The 19,780-nt window shown below is 43.5% G+C and overlaps 6 protein-coding genes across 6 annotated transcripts; 4 read left to right on the top strand and 2 right to left on the bottom strand.

Annotated features, from left to right (window-relative positions):
* Positions 1-610: 610 nt before the first annotated feature.
* GGS22DRAFT_158786 (glycerate dehydrogenase) lies at positions 611-1,988 on the bottom strand. The gene has a single exon (XM_047960692.1). The coding sequence runs from the start codon at positions 1,922-1,924 to the stop codon at positions 692-694; it is 1,233 nt and encodes a 410-aa protein (XP_047820655.1). The 5' UTR covers positions 1,925-1,988; the 3' UTR covers positions 611-691.
* A 1,895-nt stretch (positions 1,989-3,883) lies between these two features.
* Positions 3,884-4,731, top strand: GGS22DRAFT_118155 (uncharacterized protein). Its single transcript, XM_047958153.1, has 3 exons — positions 3,884-4,075; positions 4,166-4,570; positions 4,669-4,731. Exons 1-2 carry the CDS (start codon positions 4,032-4,034, stop codon positions 4,527-4,529), a joined length of 408 nt encoding a protein of 135 aa, XP_047820654.1. The 5' UTR covers positions 3,884-4,031; the 3' UTR covers positions 4,530-4,570; positions 4,669-4,731.
* Positions 4,732-11,737: 7,006 nt separating this feature from the next.
* On the top strand, positions 11,738-12,394 carry GGS22DRAFT_118101 (uncharacterized protein). Its single transcript, XM_047958151.1, has one exon. The coding sequence runs from the start codon at positions 11,886-11,888 to the stop codon at positions 12,246-12,248; it is 363 nt and encodes a 120-aa protein (XP_047820653.1). The 5' UTR covers positions 11,738-11,885; the 3' UTR covers positions 12,249-12,394.
* Positions 12,320-12,768, top strand: GGS22DRAFT_186891 (uncharacterized protein; the record flags this gene model as incomplete). The annotated part of the gene is made up of 2 exons (XM_047964517.1): positions 12,320-12,363; positions 12,462-12,768. The coding sequence occupies 2 exons, from the start codon at positions 12,320-12,322 to the stop codon at positions 12,766-12,768; spliced, it is 351 nt and encodes a 116-aa protein (XP_047820652.1).
* Positions 12,769-14,026: 1,258 nt separating this feature from the next.
* GGS22DRAFT_118129 (glycoside hydrolase family 67 protein) lies at positions 14,027-16,849 on the top strand. Its single transcript, XM_047958152.1, has 2 exons — positions 14,027-16,133; positions 16,185-16,849. Exons 1-2 carry the CDS (start codon positions 14,258-14,260, stop codon positions 16,820-16,822), a joined length of 2,514 nt encoding a protein of 837 aa, XP_047820651.1. The 5' UTR covers positions 14,027-14,257; the 3' UTR covers positions 16,823-16,849.
* A 332-nt stretch (positions 16,850-17,181) lies between these two features.
* On the bottom strand, positions 17,182-19,735 carry GGS22DRAFT_118094 (uncharacterized protein). Its single transcript, XM_047958150.1, has 4 exons — positions 19,676-19,735; positions 19,183-19,616; positions 18,842-19,135; positions 17,182-18,787 (listed from the first exon to the last, which is right to left on the bottom strand). Exons 1-4 carry the CDS (start codon positions 19,722-19,724, stop codon positions 17,270-17,272), a joined length of 2,295 nt encoding a protein of 764 aa, XP_047820650.1. The 5' UTR covers positions 19,725-19,735; the 3' UTR covers positions 17,182-17,269.
* Positions 19,736-19,780: the final 45 nt, after the last annotated feature.

The following is a 19,780-nucleotide window of genomic DNA, read 5'->3' as shown; positions in this document are numbered from 1 at the left end:
CAGCGAACACAATGGGTATATAGAAACGTTAGAAGAGGGATATATTTATGACGATTGTAAGATATACCGATGTGGTTTGGTTACCTTGTGACTTTCTAAAGACTTCTTGTTAGGTATGCATAAAGCGGCTAACGTACCTACCTAGGTAGATACTTCATCCTATTGCACATTAATCACTCAAAAATGTCTTCAGTTTCAACATTTACAGGCAAAAGAGGTGAACGACGTAACCTTCAGCTTTATATCACTGACCGCTACATCGGCCATGCGAATACGTTGTGAGGGTTGTGAGGTTACCGGTGTCAGAGCGCAAGCGATTCTCACCAGCTGTCCGCCACTGACTCCACTATTCTAATGGTATTCTGATACCTATTCTTAAAAAGTACTCAAATATCAATGTGATTATATGTTGGTTATAATTTTATATGAGTTAGCCTCTAGTGACATAGTAATATCATTGAGATTTAACTTATTCACTCACTGATATCTAACAATGACTTGGTTGTTAAATCCACGAAATTTTGTTAGTGGCCTAATCACTCGGTTTTACGACTTCTAACCTACAATGACTACCGGTCTAATAGGCGGATAATACTCCCCACCAACTCTTGAATGGTATAAATGTCAATTGACACCGTGATGAATTGAAAATAACCCTAGACCTAGAAACTCACAATGCCGAAAAGTCTGTCTAATTAAGACTATGAAGCAGGGAATCTCCTCGAAGCCAGCGCTCCAAATTCTCAGCCGTCTCTTCATACCAAGTATGCATGATGCCCTCTTCCACATACCCCATATGAGGCGTAATAACCAAATTACTTCTCCCCTGGGTCCCCCATTTTGTCGACCTCCAAGGACTCTCAACCGGCAAGGGCTCAACATCAAAAACATCCAACGCCGCACCGCGTATCCTCCCACTCTCCAACGCCTCAAACAACGCAACATCATCAACCAACGCCCCCCTCGACGTATTAACCAGTATCGCCTCACCCCTCATCCACGTCAACTCCCTCCTCCCCACAATCCCACGCGACCGCTCACTAAGCACGTAATGCAAACTCACCACATCCGCCGCGCGAAACAACTCCGCCTTCCCCACGGCCCGAAAAGTCGGAGCCTCCGGCTCGAGCGCGTACCCGCCGTAAACCGGAACCCCGACCTCCTCAGCCTTCCGGTCCGCTTTCTCCTGCGTCAGGTTCTCGCTCCAGCATAACACCCGCATACCCCACGCCAGACTCGCGACCCGCGCCACGGCGGCCCCTAACCGGCCCAGCCCCACCACGCCTAGCGTCGCGCCCGTCAACCCGAGCGCAAGCCGCGACTGCCACCCCTTCGCCGGCCCCTTCATCGCCGCGTCATCAGCCGCGACATTACGCGCGAGCGCCAGGATCAGCGCCCATGCGTGCTGCGTCGTCGGGTGGTTTCCTCCTTTCTTGATATCGAGCCTCGGGCGCGGCGGGCGGGCCGAGAGCCTCCCATCTGTGAGGCCCCGGCCCGGCGCCGCCGCGACTCGGATGCCGAGGTGCGAAGCCGTTTTCAGGTCGAAGGTTTCGAACTGTGTTCCTGTGGCGAGTAGGAGCTTAAGGTTAGGGAGGGCGCGAAGGAGGTCGCCTGGGAATGGAGTGCGTTCTCGCATGCATGAGATGATGGTGAAGGGTTTCAGACGATCGATGAGAGCCTGTTTGTTGGTGGGGGTGGTGTGGGGGTGGTTGAAGGCGGGGAGGGTATCGTGGAAGGTGGTAATGGAGAGTTGGGATGAGGGTATGTGGGTGAAGTGGGGTTTGGCTATGTCTAGGTAGTCGTCTAGAATAGCTAGTGATGGTCGGGATTGAGTTGTGATTGATCGTATACATGCTGTGTTACACCAAGCCCGGACAGAAGGGTTGAGGCGAAAGCTCTGTAATAATAAACTTCTATTTAACATGACTGCGTGTCTTTGAAGAAACTAGGCTGATCGCAATGGTAAGTCGATATTGTTGTCATTTAGTCAGCATCTTTTGAAATATTACCTAGTACGAAGTACATAACAATACCTACCTACCTACCTAGCACCGTGGACCGTGTCGAACCCGGAGCGGCTTAGTCACTATGTCATCAGAACCGCAATTGCCCTATCAACCCATGTCGATCGCAATACCCCGCTTAGCCCACTCTACCCACTATTAGCCGTCTTTCATATTCCACTATTTGTACTTAGAAGCTTCTATAGATCGTATTCTACAGATCGCATTCATAACAATTCGATTCTTCGATTGTTGTAAAGAGCAATTGTTACATACATACATCACGTCCCATTGTATAGCGGCGAGCGCTTCATCTATAGTCAAATTGAGAATTGAGGCTCAGTTCCATTACAGAGACATTAACACAACACAAGAAGTTAGGTAATTAGTAATTAACACGTGTATTGATAGGCACCTAACCTTATTTCGAATCATTCTAAAATAAGATTTGGCTTAGTTATAGCCGTTGACTCGAACATTGTATAACCCAAAGCCCGATGGTGAGTTTAAAGCGACCTATAAGAGCCCTGGAACTTTCCACTTTGCTGCAGTGAGATTATATAATTGTATTGAAAATTTAGTTGCCTCTTTCTCTTATGCAAGGTAAGCGACAACAGTGAGATATGAGGCTCTGTTATATTGGTATTCCAAGTTTTTGGAAGCCTTGCATACCATAGAGCGAACCACACTCACATCCATATGCAAAACTTGAGCTAATTGGTACCTGCGTAAGGATACCATAGTTCCGGGTATAAACCCCAACTTGATTTACAGAAAATGCTGCACGTAGAATTAGTATCATCCAATGAAAGGACAGGTAAGAGTCGTCATATGCATGTTTTGTTAGAAAGAGCCGCATCAATAAAATTGCCTAGACAGTTTACGTTGAGGGATTCGCTCACCATCGGCGTTGTGTGCATAGGCAGAATGGAGTCAGAAAAAGCGGCCCATGTGCTAATCTTACCAACTATCTGCACTGTAACCAAAACTATCCCCTATGTTACTCAGCAGGCATTTTCTACCAATTATGATAGGCGTAATAGGTGTAAGTTACCAATACAAGCAAATCAAGGGATACTCCCTTCCACAGTCAAATACAGTAGGATTAGCACATAGGGCACTTTTTCTGACTCCATTCTGCTTGATACTGCGACGCAATCGCAGTCGTCCCATTTCAACCCCCGCCAATTCGTAGTCTTTACGACGTCGGCGAAAGCGGGGAAAATCCCATCGTTTTCCGCATATACTCTTTTAACTACATATATATTTCAGCCTCGAACTACATTTATATACAAGAATAACGATATTGTAAATTGTAATATTTTATGAAGTCTTTCTAAGGCTGCTTTTATATGAGCATACAGCAATCCTTCTTCCCTAAAAACCCCATGAGATAAAGTTGGTACTTAATGGTAAAGATAGGCAGTAAGGGGCGCATATAGCCCATTGACTACTAGAAACATACGCATTGCAGTATCCATATACGACATGGCTTACAGTGATATACTCTGTAACCCGCTCATCCCACTTACATTACTACCCGCTGGCTTGGCCAGGGTCCCGGGGACCCACACAGCCCACCATGACGATTGACAGCGAGCCGAGTCCTCGAGGAACTTTCGACACACCCGATTTTTTTCATTTTGTATTTACTTCCAAGTAAGAAGCTCAATTCTTCTCTTAATATTTACTATACGAAGTAATCTATTCTTTAACGTTTTAAACACCTGATCCTTCCTACTTCAATTACTACCTAAAATCCCTTATTCTTCCCTGCTTCTCTGCTTCTCTGCTTGTCTGCCGTGCGCGAAACCCCCAAAAGCGCTTCTGGTGTCTAGCAATCCAATCCACGGCACACATCCTTAAAGAAGCGCCACCTACACTTATATATACCTATACTCTTCTTGGTTGTTCGCATACGCATATTACAGCTTCCCTTCTCTTCATTATTATATTTTGGGGGTCAAATCCGCCGTTCATACCAACTAGCTTCGCATCGTTTCGAGGTACTAGTATAGCTATTCGGGCATGGCGCCGGCTAGGTCTGACCAAGCTACTCAAGGTTCTGTCGGGTAAGTGTCGCATCATTGCTGTGCGCCGCTTCGGTCGTTTCTATTGCGGAGTTTCTGCTATGTGGTCGCTGTTGGTCTAACGTCCTTTAGAGTTGCGTCAAGCCGTCCACAGGCAGAGCCCAATGAGAGTACCGAAACTCGAGTTGTTAGCTCGGTGTGCGGTGTAGACATGCCAGTCAATGTCACTTTAGCGTTGCTACCATCGCAATCTAGTGAGCCGGCCCCAAGAGATCATACGGAGCTTCTCAGCTCCATTGACAATCTCTTCGGGCAACGCCATGATCACGGTTCGGTAGCAACGGCGCCAGCGGCAACTAGGTCTTCCTCTACGAGTAGTAGACCAACTAATGGACGGCGACCTTCGCTCGAAAACGCGCTGAGAGGTGTCGGAACTCGATTTGATGGAGCTCAACCGTCATCGGTGGGGTCGTCGGCGTCGATGGGGCGACAATGAGATCGCGGAAATTGTCGGTATGATTTTTAAGGCTTAAAATAGTAAGTTATCGCATCCCGTTAATATATCTTACCACTTTAGTACACTTTGCTAGAATTCGAAACTTGGTTGCTTAACTCAAGGCTAACCTTTTGGGAAGGTGGTGAAAGGCGGCAGATTTTAGGCAGGATCAGATTCGGTGTAACCTGACCTGGCCATGCCAAGACAGGGGTGAGGTCGCAAGTCAGCTCAGAGTGAGCCAGACTCTCTCTCATGGCATACCGAGCTCATACCATGAACTTGGCCTTCAAGCCCCTTTATTTCATTTTATTGCTCTTTTTTTCTATGCGACCCTTTCATTTGTTTCTTATTCTTCTTTGAAGCGCTCTTATTTGCGCATTTCTTTTTATTTGGATGATATGATATTGGGTATACTGTGCTCTGATGGATGACATGAGTGGTATATGACCAAATGGTATCAAAGGAGCGACGCATGGTGTTGTTGGGAGCTTCTGGGTTTTTCTTTGGGAACGTCTGTTTTCTCGTCATCATGCTAGATCATTGTCAACATTTCATACTTCGTTTCTTGCTTGGTTGTGTTGTCGAAAAGGTTATCACCCAAGCACAACCTTGCGGGCTCCGAGTTCTAGAATTTCATAGAAAGCATTAGTGTGCTTAAGGTGAGAATTCATTCCTCGTCAGCCAGATGGATTTGTCGGATTTTTCGGACTTGGAAGAGGTGTATAGCTGCATGGAGCAGCATCCACGAGATGCCTAGGTAGTGAATATTGGGCTGGCTTCGCGTATGGCTGGCTAGGTGCCATGACGTTGAAGTGATCACGTTGCTCCTTCATCAGTTTCGGTAGTACGACCCCTCAGGCAGCACGAATCCAATTCCAGGGATTAACCAGAGCATTTTCTGAAGGGCCTAGACAATAGAGATGATGATTTCGACGATGGTGCCTACTAGATATATGGATTGAATATAAAGGTGATGCTGAGGAATGATGATGGTAATGATGAGGAGAAAAAAAACTTTGCTGTCCCTTTGAGGCTCTGTGTGGACCAAAAGATAAATCCCACCAATTAAAATTTATACACCAGCCACAACATATTTAGAGTTCAGGTATCCTAGGCATCGGCCCTCATTTGGGTCCACAGTAATACTACGGTCGGGGGTTTTAGGATGTTCTTTCACGAATTCAATATCGCATACCAAGATCCCTGTTTGATCAACTACGAGAAGAGCGACATGATATTGTAGGCTTTATATAGATATCAATTGTTCGCTTTTTGGGGACTTTTGGCTATCTAGACTATTACCTGTCTTACTATTTTTTAGGATACGCGGCACCTTGTATTTGAATTGGTTATTCGTGAGTTTTCAAGAATATTTCAACACAATTGCGACGATGATGCCATTCCACCTTATTTGCCTCACTTTCTTGTTTCCTGGCACTGAAATTCTGGATTCGTCAATTGAATTAGCAGGACCATTCACTTCTGTATGGACTCTGGTGGAAGGTACGAAGTACAAAGTGAGGTCATCGTAGGTACTAGGTACTTATCTGTCGAGTGTTATGTGTCTCATTTCGGAATTATATTATCTCGGCTCGAAGCAATCATATACAAAGTGTAAAAGGCAATTACCTAAGTATTTTCTCGGTTAATAGGAATGACGAAACAAGCGACATGTCATAATGAATAGCTGAATCCTGTCATACGACTTGCTAGCTTAAAATGTCAGTTCAGACCTTATCCGACAAAACATATCTAATCATCCAAGGATGGGAGGAATCTCAATTATATACCTAAAAGGTACTTGAGTACCTAGGTCGAAAAAACGAATACGCTTCAGCTACCTACCTAACGTTTAAGGGACTTTACTGCAAGTAAATGATGGGCGCAGATTACTTATAAATATGTGTAAAACTTATGACTACCTAGGTATATTTACCTAGTCCGTTGACCATCTATCGCGAATTTCAAAATGCAGTTTATTTTCGGTGGCAAATATTTCACCGGCAGTCTCAAAGTCAATATACCCGGCGGTGTAGTCGCTGAGTTTGACCTACTTGGTACCTAGTCTTGTTCTATTGCTACTTAGGTAGGTAAATGCTGTCCTAGATATGGCAAATTAGGAAGATTTTACCATGCCCGATCACCGTGAATGGACCGGATGCCGGGACCATGTTTTTAAGGCGAAGAATAGGGCGTCAATCCCTCCACGCTTCGGCGTCTTGTAAATTACCGAGAATGAAACTTGAATAAGGCTAGCTCTCGTGGTATCATTAGGTTGTATCCCGACGTGACATTGAGTCGACATGATGGACAAGTAAGAATTAAAGCAAGGCACATGGCCAATGCGTGAGGAAGTTAGGATACATCCATCACATTTGATAGAAGTCATACTATGTAGTACAGGAACCCATGCACAACTGGAAACCGTTACAATGACCAGAACCCTTCACTCCGGCGGAATGAAATGGGCGGTTCCGGGCCAGTATGTATTACAAAGACTTTAAATAAAATCTCTCGTCTGATTCGATACTGCTTTGGATTGCAATGGTTTAAGGGCAATAAATTGCGCGGAGTATATTGGGTATAGAAGTTTACATGCTTCTCCCACGTGGGTGTTGCAATTAGGATGCAGCCCATGGTTCGGTATTACGACTTGTTTGACTGTTTGAACGAAGGGTGTGCCACTGAAGTGCCTCGAACATAGTGGAGAGGGTAAATAAACTTAAGAGCTCGGAAATTATTAGTTCTAACTAACCAGGGGTACCATTCGTATTATATGTAAAACTGTCAGAAGGGGGAATATGTATAAAGTTATGTACAGTACAGTTTATGCTATTTTGCTTAGTTAGGGGTGGAGAAACTACCTTACCGCCTTGGGGGGGGTTATCTTTACCGTTACTTTTCCGTTTAATAAATATTTATCGTATTTATACGGCTTAATTTATTAAATAGCTCCTTATTCGAACGTTCGAAATTTAATTGGCTTAAATTTTAAATTATAAATATATGGTTTTTTTTTATTACATTTATAAGTTTAATAACGTTAATTTAATTAAATCGTAATTTTTTTATTTAATTAATTAAATCGTATATATTTAGTTTAATTTAAATTAAACCGTTTAATTTTCGAGCGTTTTAATTTTAAACCGTTAATATAATAAAATCACGTATATTAAATTATTTTAAGTTAAAAACCTTCGTTTTTTAAATTAATAATATATTAAAATAAAACTTTATTTATTTACGCGTAATATTTATATATAATTTTTAATTAAATAATAAAACGATTATAACTTATTTAATTAAAATTAATAAAACTTATAATTCGAATATAATTATTTTTAAAAAATTATATAATTAAATTATATAATTATATAATAAAATAAATAATTTTTAAATAATTTTAAATATTATTTTTATATAAATAATATAAAAATAATATTTAAAAATATTTTTTTTTTTATTTAAGTAATAAAACGATTAAATTATTTAATTATTTAACGGTTTAAAAATTTAAACGATTTAATAAATATATTTATAATTTAATTTTATTAAAACGTTTAATAAATTAAATTATTAATTAAATTAAATTAATTCGAAATTAAAACGTTCGAATTTTATTAAATTATTTAATTAATTAAAATTAAAGTTAAAATTTTACGCGTAACGTTTTATAAATTTTATTAAACCGTTTATATTTTAAATTATACATTTACCGTATATATACCGTTAAATAAACTCCCGGGAAACGTTAAAATATTAATTTATAAAATAATAATATAACGTAAATATTATAAAAAACGTACCCACGGGTTACCCCCTACGGGCCACCTCATTTCTTATTAAAACATTTTATTTTCATTTATATTAAAATTTATTAATATTAAATTTTTTTAAATAATGTTTTTTATATAAATAATTTCGAAAACGAGTTATATAATAATATTTTTTTATAATTTATATAATAATATTAAGAAAAATTATAAAGTTATAAAATAATAAACGAATAAACGATTTTTTAAATTTTTTTAAATTTTCACTTTAATAAAAACTTTAACTTATTATATAACGTATAAAAAATATTATAATTAAATAATTTATTATTATAATATAATAAATATTAATTATTTAATAATATAATTTATATTATTATAAATAACGTCGTTATTTAAATATAAACTTAAATATATATTACTTTTTTTTAAATTTCGAAAATTCGAATTAAAAATTAATTTATTTTTAAAATAACCCGTTCGTTTTTAAAATAAAAATTATTATTATTTAATCAACTTTAAATTTTTATTACGAAATTTTAAAAACATTAAATATAATTATAATGATAAAATCGGAAAAAATTAAATTCTTAAAAGTTTAAGTAAAGGTTTTAAAAGAGAAGGTCCTTAATTCAAGCGTTAAAACTTTAAAAATTAATGAAATATTAAGTAAATTATACATGATATTACTTTAATCCCGGTTTTTTCGCCATTAAAACGGCTTTAAACTTAAATTAATATACCTTCTAATTCAGCTTCCAAAGATCTTTCGATTGGTTTAACTCATTTAGTTGTATATATTTTCTCGATTAAAATATGAATATTCAAAGATAAGGTGTTTTGGTGGGAGATGGGGTGGCCCGTGGGGGGGTGGCCCGTGGGTGCGTCCCCCATGGTATATAGAACGGAGGGAAACGATATCGGACTTTCTGAGCACCTAGTACTGACTACTAAACACACAAAAGAGGTTGCCAAATAGAGGAATCGGAAACTGGAAATTTTAAAAAAGAACAAAATGACATATAAATTTGATGATTGGCGTGAATGACAAAGTCACTCTGCGACAACCCTTAAAGTAACCCTACTAACAAGTAGCCTGTAGATCTTACCCCGCACCCCGCTAAATAAGCAACCTGGCAGCTTGACAACACCTAGGGATCCATGCTATCATCATTTTAGTGGCAAAATGAATCTATGGATGTACCTAGCAGCGCTAGTTGGAATCAACAATCAGTACCTCATTACGGGCTGTTAGTAAAAATTTAATTAGGTAGGTAAGTACTGTAAGCCCTACAGAATGAATTCGTCCCCTAATCCCTTCCGGCGTAGGCGCAAGCTTATCAAGATAAGCAGCCGAATTGACATGAATGAAATCTTCATACTCTCTCCGCAGGTCGAATTTCATCCATAAAAAATTCGGTTATTTCCGAGGAAAAACCTGTTGAAATAACCGATCACATGAATATATCATCCTGTGGATGGTTTACATTAAAGTTGTATAATACTACCGGTGACTTCCTACCGGTCGGCCACGGACCACCGGCCATTGATCACCGTCGGCATCGGTCAATGGATCGTCAAGTTCCCCTGCGTGTCCGTCTGCAAGGGAAATCTGATTTTTGCCTACAGGCTCTGCAGGACATACACTAAGTCTGGAAACGGTACGTGGGAACCTGATTAAATATGTATGCTTAATTGGTTCAGTATAATTAAGTTATCAACCAATGATACGTAGAACCGAGCATACAAAGTACATTCAAATTTTTATTTGCAAGTGCATAAATGACGTGGAGTAGACGCCTCGTCCCGCTTCTAGCAACCCCGCTATACAACATTTAGCGTTAACACTAAAGGTACGATACGAAAAAAACACGGATTTTAAATCGTTATATCGAAGGGTTTCACTCTCACGACCTCACCGGTGACAGCAGCATATTCAATGCTACGAACTACTAGGCAGGTACAACCTTTACATTATGGGACTAGTCCCGGCATTGAAGATTCCAAGTCATTCATAAGATGCTGGAGACGTACTGTACCTAAGGAAACACCCACGCGATCTTGTACCTTATCGCTGGTGAAACATCCTTCTCCGCCCTCCATCCATGAGTCATATGTTATACCTGATACATTGAAATATTTTCTTACTTAAACTACTAGGTACATACTATATAAGTAAGTACTAAGTATATATAAATTCCTAAGTCAATCTTATTAATGGAATAGTGCTAGATACGGAGAAATTCGGAAGGAAGAAAGTTCGCTTGGGTCGGACACTGGAAGCATAACGGCTAATTCGGTCGAGAGCCTGGGGAACTCGATGATGGCTGCGTACCGGCAGGTATGGGGTACTAGGTACCTGGATAGGGTGTACTTGTGAGGAAGGTACAACAGGTACCGTGGAGGTGTATAACAACTACTTTAAACCAAAGGTTCTAAAGTCAACTTGAACAATACGACATCATGTTCTCTCTTCTACTACTTTTCTGCTGCCAAGCTGCACAGCGACAAAACTGCACAGCGACAAATCTACACAGCTACAGAGCTGTACAGCTGCAAAGCTGCAAAGCTGCAAACCCAGATTTCTTTTATGTTAAGAGGTTGGACCTACCTACTTTGGGATCATGTTAGAAGCCCGTGCATTTAATTGGTTAAATTTATATGACGGGAGTCGAGGTCTTGATCTAAATTTTAGCATATTATGTCATGGGGTAGGTCTGGCAATAATGGGTCTTGTTACTTTCCCGCGCTGGTACATCTCCATTTAAGATTATTACTAGCATAATGTAGAACTACTAGGTACTTGAACGCCTACAATAATCGATAAGAATCGAGTTTTGAAGAATTTATAGATAAGCTTAATTCGCGTGCAGTTAACTTGCGGGTCTCAAGTTTACCACACCGAGAACAGCGTCAAAATAGATCGCAGCGGTGCGAACATGTACTGTCGCGCACTGTCAGCTGATTTCAAGGTTATCCTTTATTATTATAGCCACGCTGCCGCGTTAAGTTATGATTGATGTTACGAGTTGAAGTTGTGATTTAAGATAAACGAGAAGAAATATTTAATATAATGTTGGTTTTTTCTATTCAAACCGAGAAAGTTTTCGATTTTTAAAATTAATATAGAGCAAGGTACCTAATTGGCGATGAAATGTGGTGTTGTGGCAGAATTGTTAGTTTCAAGGCAACAAGGCAACCTCTTAAGGGAAATATAGGGGACCGACAAATCAGCTCACAGTGAGTGACGCGGTCCTATCTCCTGCTTTGGCACGCGCACTTCTCTTGAGCTACGACCCAGAAGTGCCTTTTTAAAGATTTTACCACACACCAATCCATCCCCATCCAGAATTCAATAAAAATCAGTTAAAATTATTAATGGTCGAGAAATAATTATAAATACCTATATACCTATAAAAGAAGTAAAGCTTTTGAGGCTGGTTATCGAAAGAAATAAGTAATTAAAATCGATGATTTACTTAAAATAATGCAGCAGCTAGAATTACAGCTGGCAGTTAAGCTGTGTCTTGCTGGTAGATAGGTACTAAAATCAACCCTTGTACCTAGGTACCTACCTACATACATGTACCTCTTACCGCAAGATCCTTCCAGAACCGGCAGGGGTCTTGAAGACTCCCCAACATGTCGTCCTCCCATGGTCCTGCATCATCTTGTACGGTGCGAATGGTGCCAGAGAAGAATATTTTCTAGACCTGAGTATTTTGCTGCGGGCTGCACAATGGCTTTCCAGCAGGTATTTCTCTTTCTCCCACCAGCTACTTTCGTGACACATACTTCGGTATGCTGTCTGTTTAAAATCCCCTGGTTTTTCCTCGATTGTTTTCTCCTGTTGCTTCTCGTTTCCTCGTATAAATCTAACCATAGACCGATTTCAATTATTCACATCTTGTTTCCCCTCTCTTCCATTTGTCCTGTTTCCGTTTAAACGTTGTCGTCATCCAGTCTGGTTTAATTCGACTCCCTTCCTATCTAAATTTGTATTGTGGTCATCTAGATATGGCGTCACCTCGTTCGGACGAAGCCGTTAATGGTTCTGTTGGGTATGTAGTGTCTGCAAGCGCACCTCAGTTCCAGTCGGGCTTCCGGCGTGGAACTTCTTCGTTATTATGTTTCCGATATCAGTCTAATGTCCTTGAAGGTCTGGCTCTGATTCTAAGCACGCACCCGACCCATCATATGCCATCGCCCAAGTTGATCGGTACTGCCAAGACACCACAATGCCGGTGAATACCTTGGGTCTCGCATATTCCTCCCAGGCTGGCCTGTCGCGTAAAAGGGATCATTCGAGTATCCTTGACTCAGTTGGCAATCTTCCACATGGACAGCAACCAGCCAACGGCGCGGCAATAGCAGCGCCAGCATCAGGCATGCTCCGAGGTGTCGGGGCTCAGTTCGATAACCCTTCAACGGCGTCGACAAGACAAGGGCCAGGTTCGTCGCCATAGAGAGAACTGTGCCTAATCTAGCGAATAGTAAGACTCAGCATTAGCATCCCATTCCCACAAGCTTCTTCTAACTCTACCATATCCCTATTCTTCGTAAACGCTAATCGTATATGTCTAGGGAAAGAGGAATGATATAGCAGGGCTATATCCACGAACTAGATTCTTCTCACGATTTTCTCACGCCCTAATTCCTATTTTCAATTGCTGCCCTGTACATGTTTGGGGCTTTTGCCTTTTCCATACTTGAACACTTGTTTTTCCTGTCTTTTTTTCGCTTGAACAACACGATGCCTGGAGGATCGAATGACCGGAATGAACTGTCACGATATAAATGTACCACTTTCTGTCAAACGCCACAAAAAAGCGACGCAGGGCGCTGCTAGGATACTTCGAGTTTTTGGATTATCTTATTGGGCTCTTGTACTGTCTCGTCGAGTCATTATCGGCTTGGTGGTGCACATCTTTTATCATGATACCCCTGCATCATTCCTTGCGCAGGCGCAGGTTGCTGTTGCAACTAGACTTGAGATGATAAACAGGGGAAGGATGGCAAAACGAGGCCAACGGCCTTTATGTCGAAGACATCGAGGAGATTCGAGTGAGGTGGACGTTAGAAAAGTTGGCATATCTCAATTGACCCCAAGAAGAGGTCAATCAACTATATTTTCTCATTGTTAAGTTAGGTAGACTCCCAGCGCGATAGAAATATGGAATGGGATTGAAGAGAGACTGTATGTATTTCGTGAAGTAGAATTTCCCATCCGAGGCTCTGCGGAGTAAACTTGGTTATCGCGTTACATTATCGTCCTGTCATCGCGCCAATCATACGCCTAATATCGGCCTTGGGGATGTCCATAACGCCACAAATTTCCCTTAAGAGTCGAAGGGCGACGGACCCGAAGCGCTGAGCCGAGTCTGACGTAAGTTTATTAATTAGCAGTAGAGTGCGTCGATTCTCGAACTTCTTGGACATAGAGCTAAAGGAAACGGTAGCGACTAGGTCTTCCCAGGCCAAGATATAAATGATAGAAATTAGTATACCTCGACCGAATTTCCCCATCTGTCTCCGCAGCTGAAATAAATAGCCAGATCTACTAGGTACGCGTCCAAGACATCGACCCCTGAAATCGGCTATCTTACCCCAAGATTAATCCCATCAGGGCCATCATTTCCGCAACTGCGGAGAAGAAGAGGGTCGAGGCTCCACAATTCGCGTGCAAATAGACCGACAACCACCAAAAACCTCCCGCAAACCATGCCGTCGCCTGGGCAAGGTCCACCAACCGGTTATTCATACCGACGCATTTAGCCTAAACGCGATTGACCAGGCTGTTGGAGAATGTGGATCCGCGAGTTCCCCAGACGGGGTTCGACTTAAGTTGGGGGATTGAAAATTACGTATAAACAGGAAGATCCCGATACCTTTGCAATGACCGAGCTCATCTCTACGCGTACACAGAACGAGGTCGATTGAGCTAGGCGCGACAGAATGCGCGGACTCTGGTTTTTGGCTACCCTCGGCCTCGCGGCTGCAGAGGATGGTTTGAATGCGTGGCTGCGATACGCTCGACTACCCAACCAAATTGCTAGGCAAGCTATTGTTCCCTCTGCTATCATCGCTCTCAACACGACCGAATCGAGTCCTGTTTACACCGCTGGTCAAGAGTTACAAAAGGGCATCAATGGGATTCTCGGAAAGCAACTTGATGTATCACACGAGGTCAAGGAATGCGCTTCCGTGGTCATTGGAACAGTCGCATCCTTCAACGAGTCTGGTATCGCAATTGAGACCCCAGAGCTCGAGGAAGATGGCTTCTGGCTCAGCGTCAAAGGCGACAACGTCGAGATTGTAGGCCAAAACGAGCGCGGTGCTTTATACGGCGCATTCGAGTACCTGTCCATGCTAGCCCAGGCGAATTTCACCGAAGTCGCCTACGCCACGAACCCTAGCGCCGCGATCCGATGGATAAACCAGTGGGATAATATGGACGGGACGATCGAGCGCGGCTACGCCGGGCTATCTATCTTCTTCAAGAACAACACCGTCCTCTCGAACGTGACGCGCGTCGAGCAGTACGCCCGTCTGCTCGCCTCGATCCGCGTCAACGGCATAGTCATCAACAACGTCAACGCGAACGCCATCCTGCTCAGCGACGCGAACATGGCCGGGCTAGCGCGCATTGCCGACGCCATGCGGCCGTGGGGCATCAAGGTCGGGATATCGCTGAACTTCGCATCACCGCAGACTTTCGGCGGCTTGTCCACCTTCGACCCGCTTGACGAGTCCGTCATCGCGTGGTGGAATAACATCGCGGATAAGTTATACGCACAGGTCCCAGATCTCGCTGGTTTCCTCGTCAAGGCGAACTCCGAGGGTCAGCCGGGTCCGATCACGTATAACCGCACACTGTCCGACGGAGCCAACCTATTTGCGCGTGCTGCAAAGCCGCATGGTGGCGTTGTTATGTTCCGCGCCTTCGTGTACGATTACCAGACCCTGAACGAGGCGAATTGGAAAGACGACCGTGCGAACGCGGCTGTGGATTTCTTCCGCGAGCTCGATGGTAAGTTCGATGATAATGTGATTGTCCAGGTTAAATACGGACCCATTGATTTCCAGGTGCGGGAGCCGGTGTCGCCGCTATTCGCCCACTTGAAGGAGACGGCTTCGGCGATCGAGTTGCAGATCACGCAAGAGTACCTCGGCCAGCAGTGTCATCTAGTCTACCTACCACCGCTATGGAAGACGATCTTGGATTTCGATATGCGTGTCGACGGTGAGAAATCTGTTATTGGCACTGATATCCTATCTGGCAAGCGCTTTAACAAGAAGGGACTCACTGGTTATGCGGCAGTTGTCAACGTGGGGCAGAACGCCACTTGGCTTGGCACGCATCTTTCCATGTCGAATTTGTACGCGTATGGACGAATCGCCTGGGATCCCACGGTTAATGAAGTAGAGATCCTGGAGGACTGGACAAGATTGACTTTCGGTCTGGACGACACTGTGCGTGAGACCATCACGCGCATGTCGATGGAGTCGTGGCCCGCCTATGAGAATTATACGGGTAACTTGGGAATCCAGACATTGACGGATATTACTGGCCCCCACTATGGCCCGAACCCGCAGTCGATGGACAATAATCCGTGGGGGCAGTGGACGCGAGCTGATGCTTTCAGCATCGGAATGGACCGCACTGTATATAACGGCACCGGCTACGCTGGTCAATACCCCGATGAAGTCGCTGCTATGTACGAGGAAATTGAGACGACTCCCGATGACCTGCTATTGTGGTTCCACCACGTTCCGTATACGCATGTGCTGAAGAGCGGGAAGACGGTTATCCAGCACTTCTATGATGCGCGTATGTACTCCCCCCTTTTCCCATCCTTATCTCCAAACTAACATTTCTTAGACTACGCTGGTGCCGAAACCGCCGCCACCTTCCCGACTCAATGGTCCAAGCTCCGCAACCTCGTCGACAAACAGCGTTTTGACGAGACCATGTTCCGACTAACCTACCAAGCGGGCCACTCGATCGTATGGCGGGATAGCATCAACCAATTCTACAACTCGCTATCGAACATCGCCGACGACCACGACCGAGTGAACAAGCACCCATGGCGAATCGAAGCGGAGAACATGACGTTGAAGAACTACCGCGTGACAGCCGTGACCCCGTTCGAGGTCGCATCGAACCTGCGCGTCGTGCAGACCATCGGGAACTCGACTGCCGCCAGCGCAAGCGCAACGATCAATTACCCCAACGGCGTGTACGATCTTGCCGTCGCGTACTACGATCTATACGAAGGGAAAGCTTCGTACGAGTTATTTTTGAACGAGAAGAGTATTGGGAAATGGATTGGTGATAATGAGGATAAACTAGGATTCACGCTGACGAGGGGAATTGACGGACACTCTGCGACGCGCATTACGTTTAAGGGGATCCAGATTAAGAAGGGCGATGTCGTGCGTGTTGATGCTAAAGCGAATGGTCGCGAGACGGCGCCGTTGGATTATATTGCGGTGTTGCCGCCTGGAGTGGTGGATTAATGGTCGTAAGGATGCGATTATTTTTTAATTGTAAATATTAGTCGAGTAACAAATTACGGATACATATATGCATGTATCGATCCCGAATCGTGAATGTCCCCGATGATTGGTTCTATGCAGAGAGTGAGGGCAGCCAGTTTGAAAACCCGGGAATTCGACTGTGCTGGTACATGGACTACGTCCACCCCTGTGCATGTTGTGTAAGGTGTGAGATATTCAGGGTATATGATTGGCAAAAAATGAATGTCATGTACATAGTAGCATATGCACATCGGTGAAGTACCGCAGGGATGGGGCCAATGAATTAGCTTCGTATCCCAACACAACGTCCCTGCAGCTGTTTATCCCGTTCCTGCATATGGTCCTTGGAAACTGCAGAAGCGGTGGAACCTAGTGAATCGAGCGAATGGGATGATAGATCTCGATATCGTACTTGAGCGGTACGTATTAGGTAGCATTACCACGACCCAGGTCCCGTCTTACCCTCCACACTTTTGATCCAGCGCCACGTTTTTGGTTCCCATGCAACACCTCTATCCATGGAACCGGGGCTGTGTCAGTAACTCCGATATCACCATTTTCGGCGTCGGAGGTATTATCCACATTTTCCTCAGTAGCATCCATTGGTTCATCCGCATCAGGTCCATCATCCGCCTTTCCGTAAGTCTGATAGTATAAGTCTTCGGTATAAGCCCAGCTCGGTGTGTCGAATTTTCCACTAATAAGGACAATTTCGCCTCCCTTAGATGCCACCTCTTCGATACTTTCCAACGACAACGGCGTGAGGAGTTGAAGTGTACCATTTTCGACGTCGATGCCACGAACAAGGGCTAGACCAAGAGAATGCGAAAATCTAGGATCGAGGGCAATTACGTTCGTAGTGTCGATAAATGGAATGCCCTCTGGCGTCGTCGCAATTATTTTCTCTGATAGGCTTGAGAACGATGACATCGACTTCTGCGCATCGTTGTCATCGATGTCCATCATGTTGATTCTTGCATCATTAGATGAATTTTCGTGTTCTGTAGTATGCCTAAACGCCTTCGCATTTTCAACCCCGATAATCGCGACAATCGTGCCATTAATTGCATCAGCTAATAAATCCAAAGGCGCTTGATAATCATAACACATGATCCCAAAAATACCGCGACTTGGTCCAATATAGCTGACTTGCCAAGGAGGAATAGTTGTCAACGGCTTTGTATTCCATTGAATATGACGGTCAACATCACTTGTACTTCCAGGTTCAGCATGGAAGTATGCCATGGTTTGCATCGAACGGAAATGCGCCGCTGTCCTTGAAGTAAGCTGCGAAGCTTGGGACGGCAGCGTAGAGAAACCGGACACCTTGCAGGACTCTTGAAGCGCTTCTACCACTTCACCGGGGCCATACTCGGACATATATATTACCTCAGTAGGCCGTAAATTCGTAATTAGGGAAGTTAATAAGTCTAATCCTGTTCCTTGAATCCATCCTGGGGTATTTATGATGAGGGGACAACGCCCTAGGGTATTTCGATAATGCGTCATAAGGTCCATAGCTGCTTCTAAGTATAGATCAGGATCTGAAGCGGGAGATGTAGATGCCAAGGCATGGGATCGAATGATTTGGATTTCCGAGCTGGGTAATGGGCGGCAGAACGAGGGGCTAATAACAGGCTCGGTGAGGAGCACCAAGGCAACTTGACCGGCAACACAATACTCGGGCTGTCCAGGATCAAAGTCGAGTACAGCTACCCCACAGTGAGCTTGGGGCTTGGAACCTCTTATTTGATCGGTGATAAGTCGATTCGCAAGAATTTTACCCAGAGTAGATTTTCCAGAAGACTTCGGTCCAGTGATCATGACCGAGCAAGGCTTTGAGCTAGACATGCTAACCAACCTAGCGAGCTCTCTGTTCCACTCCGGTGGGGAAACAAGATCTTGTATAAACGTCTTCTTCGGACCATCTGCTGACGTATATAGCTACAATTGTATTAGAAAAAAAAAATTTGAAATGATGTTTCGAGGAAACTTTACTATTTGATACGTATTTTCGGTCCTCGAAGTTTTCTTGGCTAGAGACGATAGATCGGGCTCATTCCAAAGTCTTCTAAAGTAAGGCGAAAGCTTTCCGAGACTTTTCATCGCTACGGCATTTTGGTGGGGGAGTAATTCGGTCGTCGCCCTGTCCGAGCACCTGATAACAGGAAGCGCATGGCAATGTGGTGCCTCCACCCAACACGCCTTCTCCGTGCTTCTCAGTGTGGCACCGTTAATAGTAATCTCACCAGATGTTACGCGTATGCCATAGCTACCAAGAATCACTAGACGCTGCTTTCATTAGTTAGGGTCTCAAAATTTGGTGATTTTAGACGCACATCTCCGTCCGATAGCTTCAACACCACTCTCCCATCTTTTCGCATTTGGTAGTTGCTTTTGGTTGGCTTGAAGCTGGAGAGCTGGGCAGCTAAAAATTTGACAGGCTGAACTGGGACCTCATCTCCGTCATCAGTGGTGAGAGGCGATGAGTTCCTTGCGAGAGCATCTGAAGAATTAGGAACAGCACAGTTTTCTGTGGGCAATTCGACCGGTAGTAGATCTCTCAAAGGAGTGCTTGATCCTTTCTCATGGCCTGTTGCCGTTTGGGTACTCGGGTTCTTTCTCGATTTCTTTTGATCCTTAATCTTTTTATTCTGCGATGGTTTTGATGGAGATGAGGCTATTTTTATTCCTTCATCATTCGTTTCCTCGGTTGGTGTAGGTGTGGTTTGCTGATTGAGAAGCTTTTTACGAAGAGCAAAGGCGCTCACAGCTAATAATATATGAATATTTTTATGCTTGAAATGAAGTCTTTTTGTCTTTCTAACTCACCTTGTTGGGGCTCTGCCACATTGAGTTTCCGTCGTTTATTTGTAGACATTGTGGTTTATGTGCTAGTCGATATATAAAAATTTAGTTGAAGTATGAGATAATGAA

The sequence above is a fragment of the Annulohypoxylon maeteangense genome (assembly GCF_022496945.1).
Source record: "Annulohypoxylon maeteangense strain CBS 123835 unplaced genomic scaffold GGS22scaffold_5, whole genome shotgun sequence".
Lineage (NCBI taxonomy): Eukaryota > Fungi > Ascomycota > Sordariomycetes > Xylariales > Hypoxylaceae > Annulohypoxylon > Annulohypoxylon maeteangense.
This window is presented reverse-complemented; position numbering and strand designations above follow the sequence as displayed.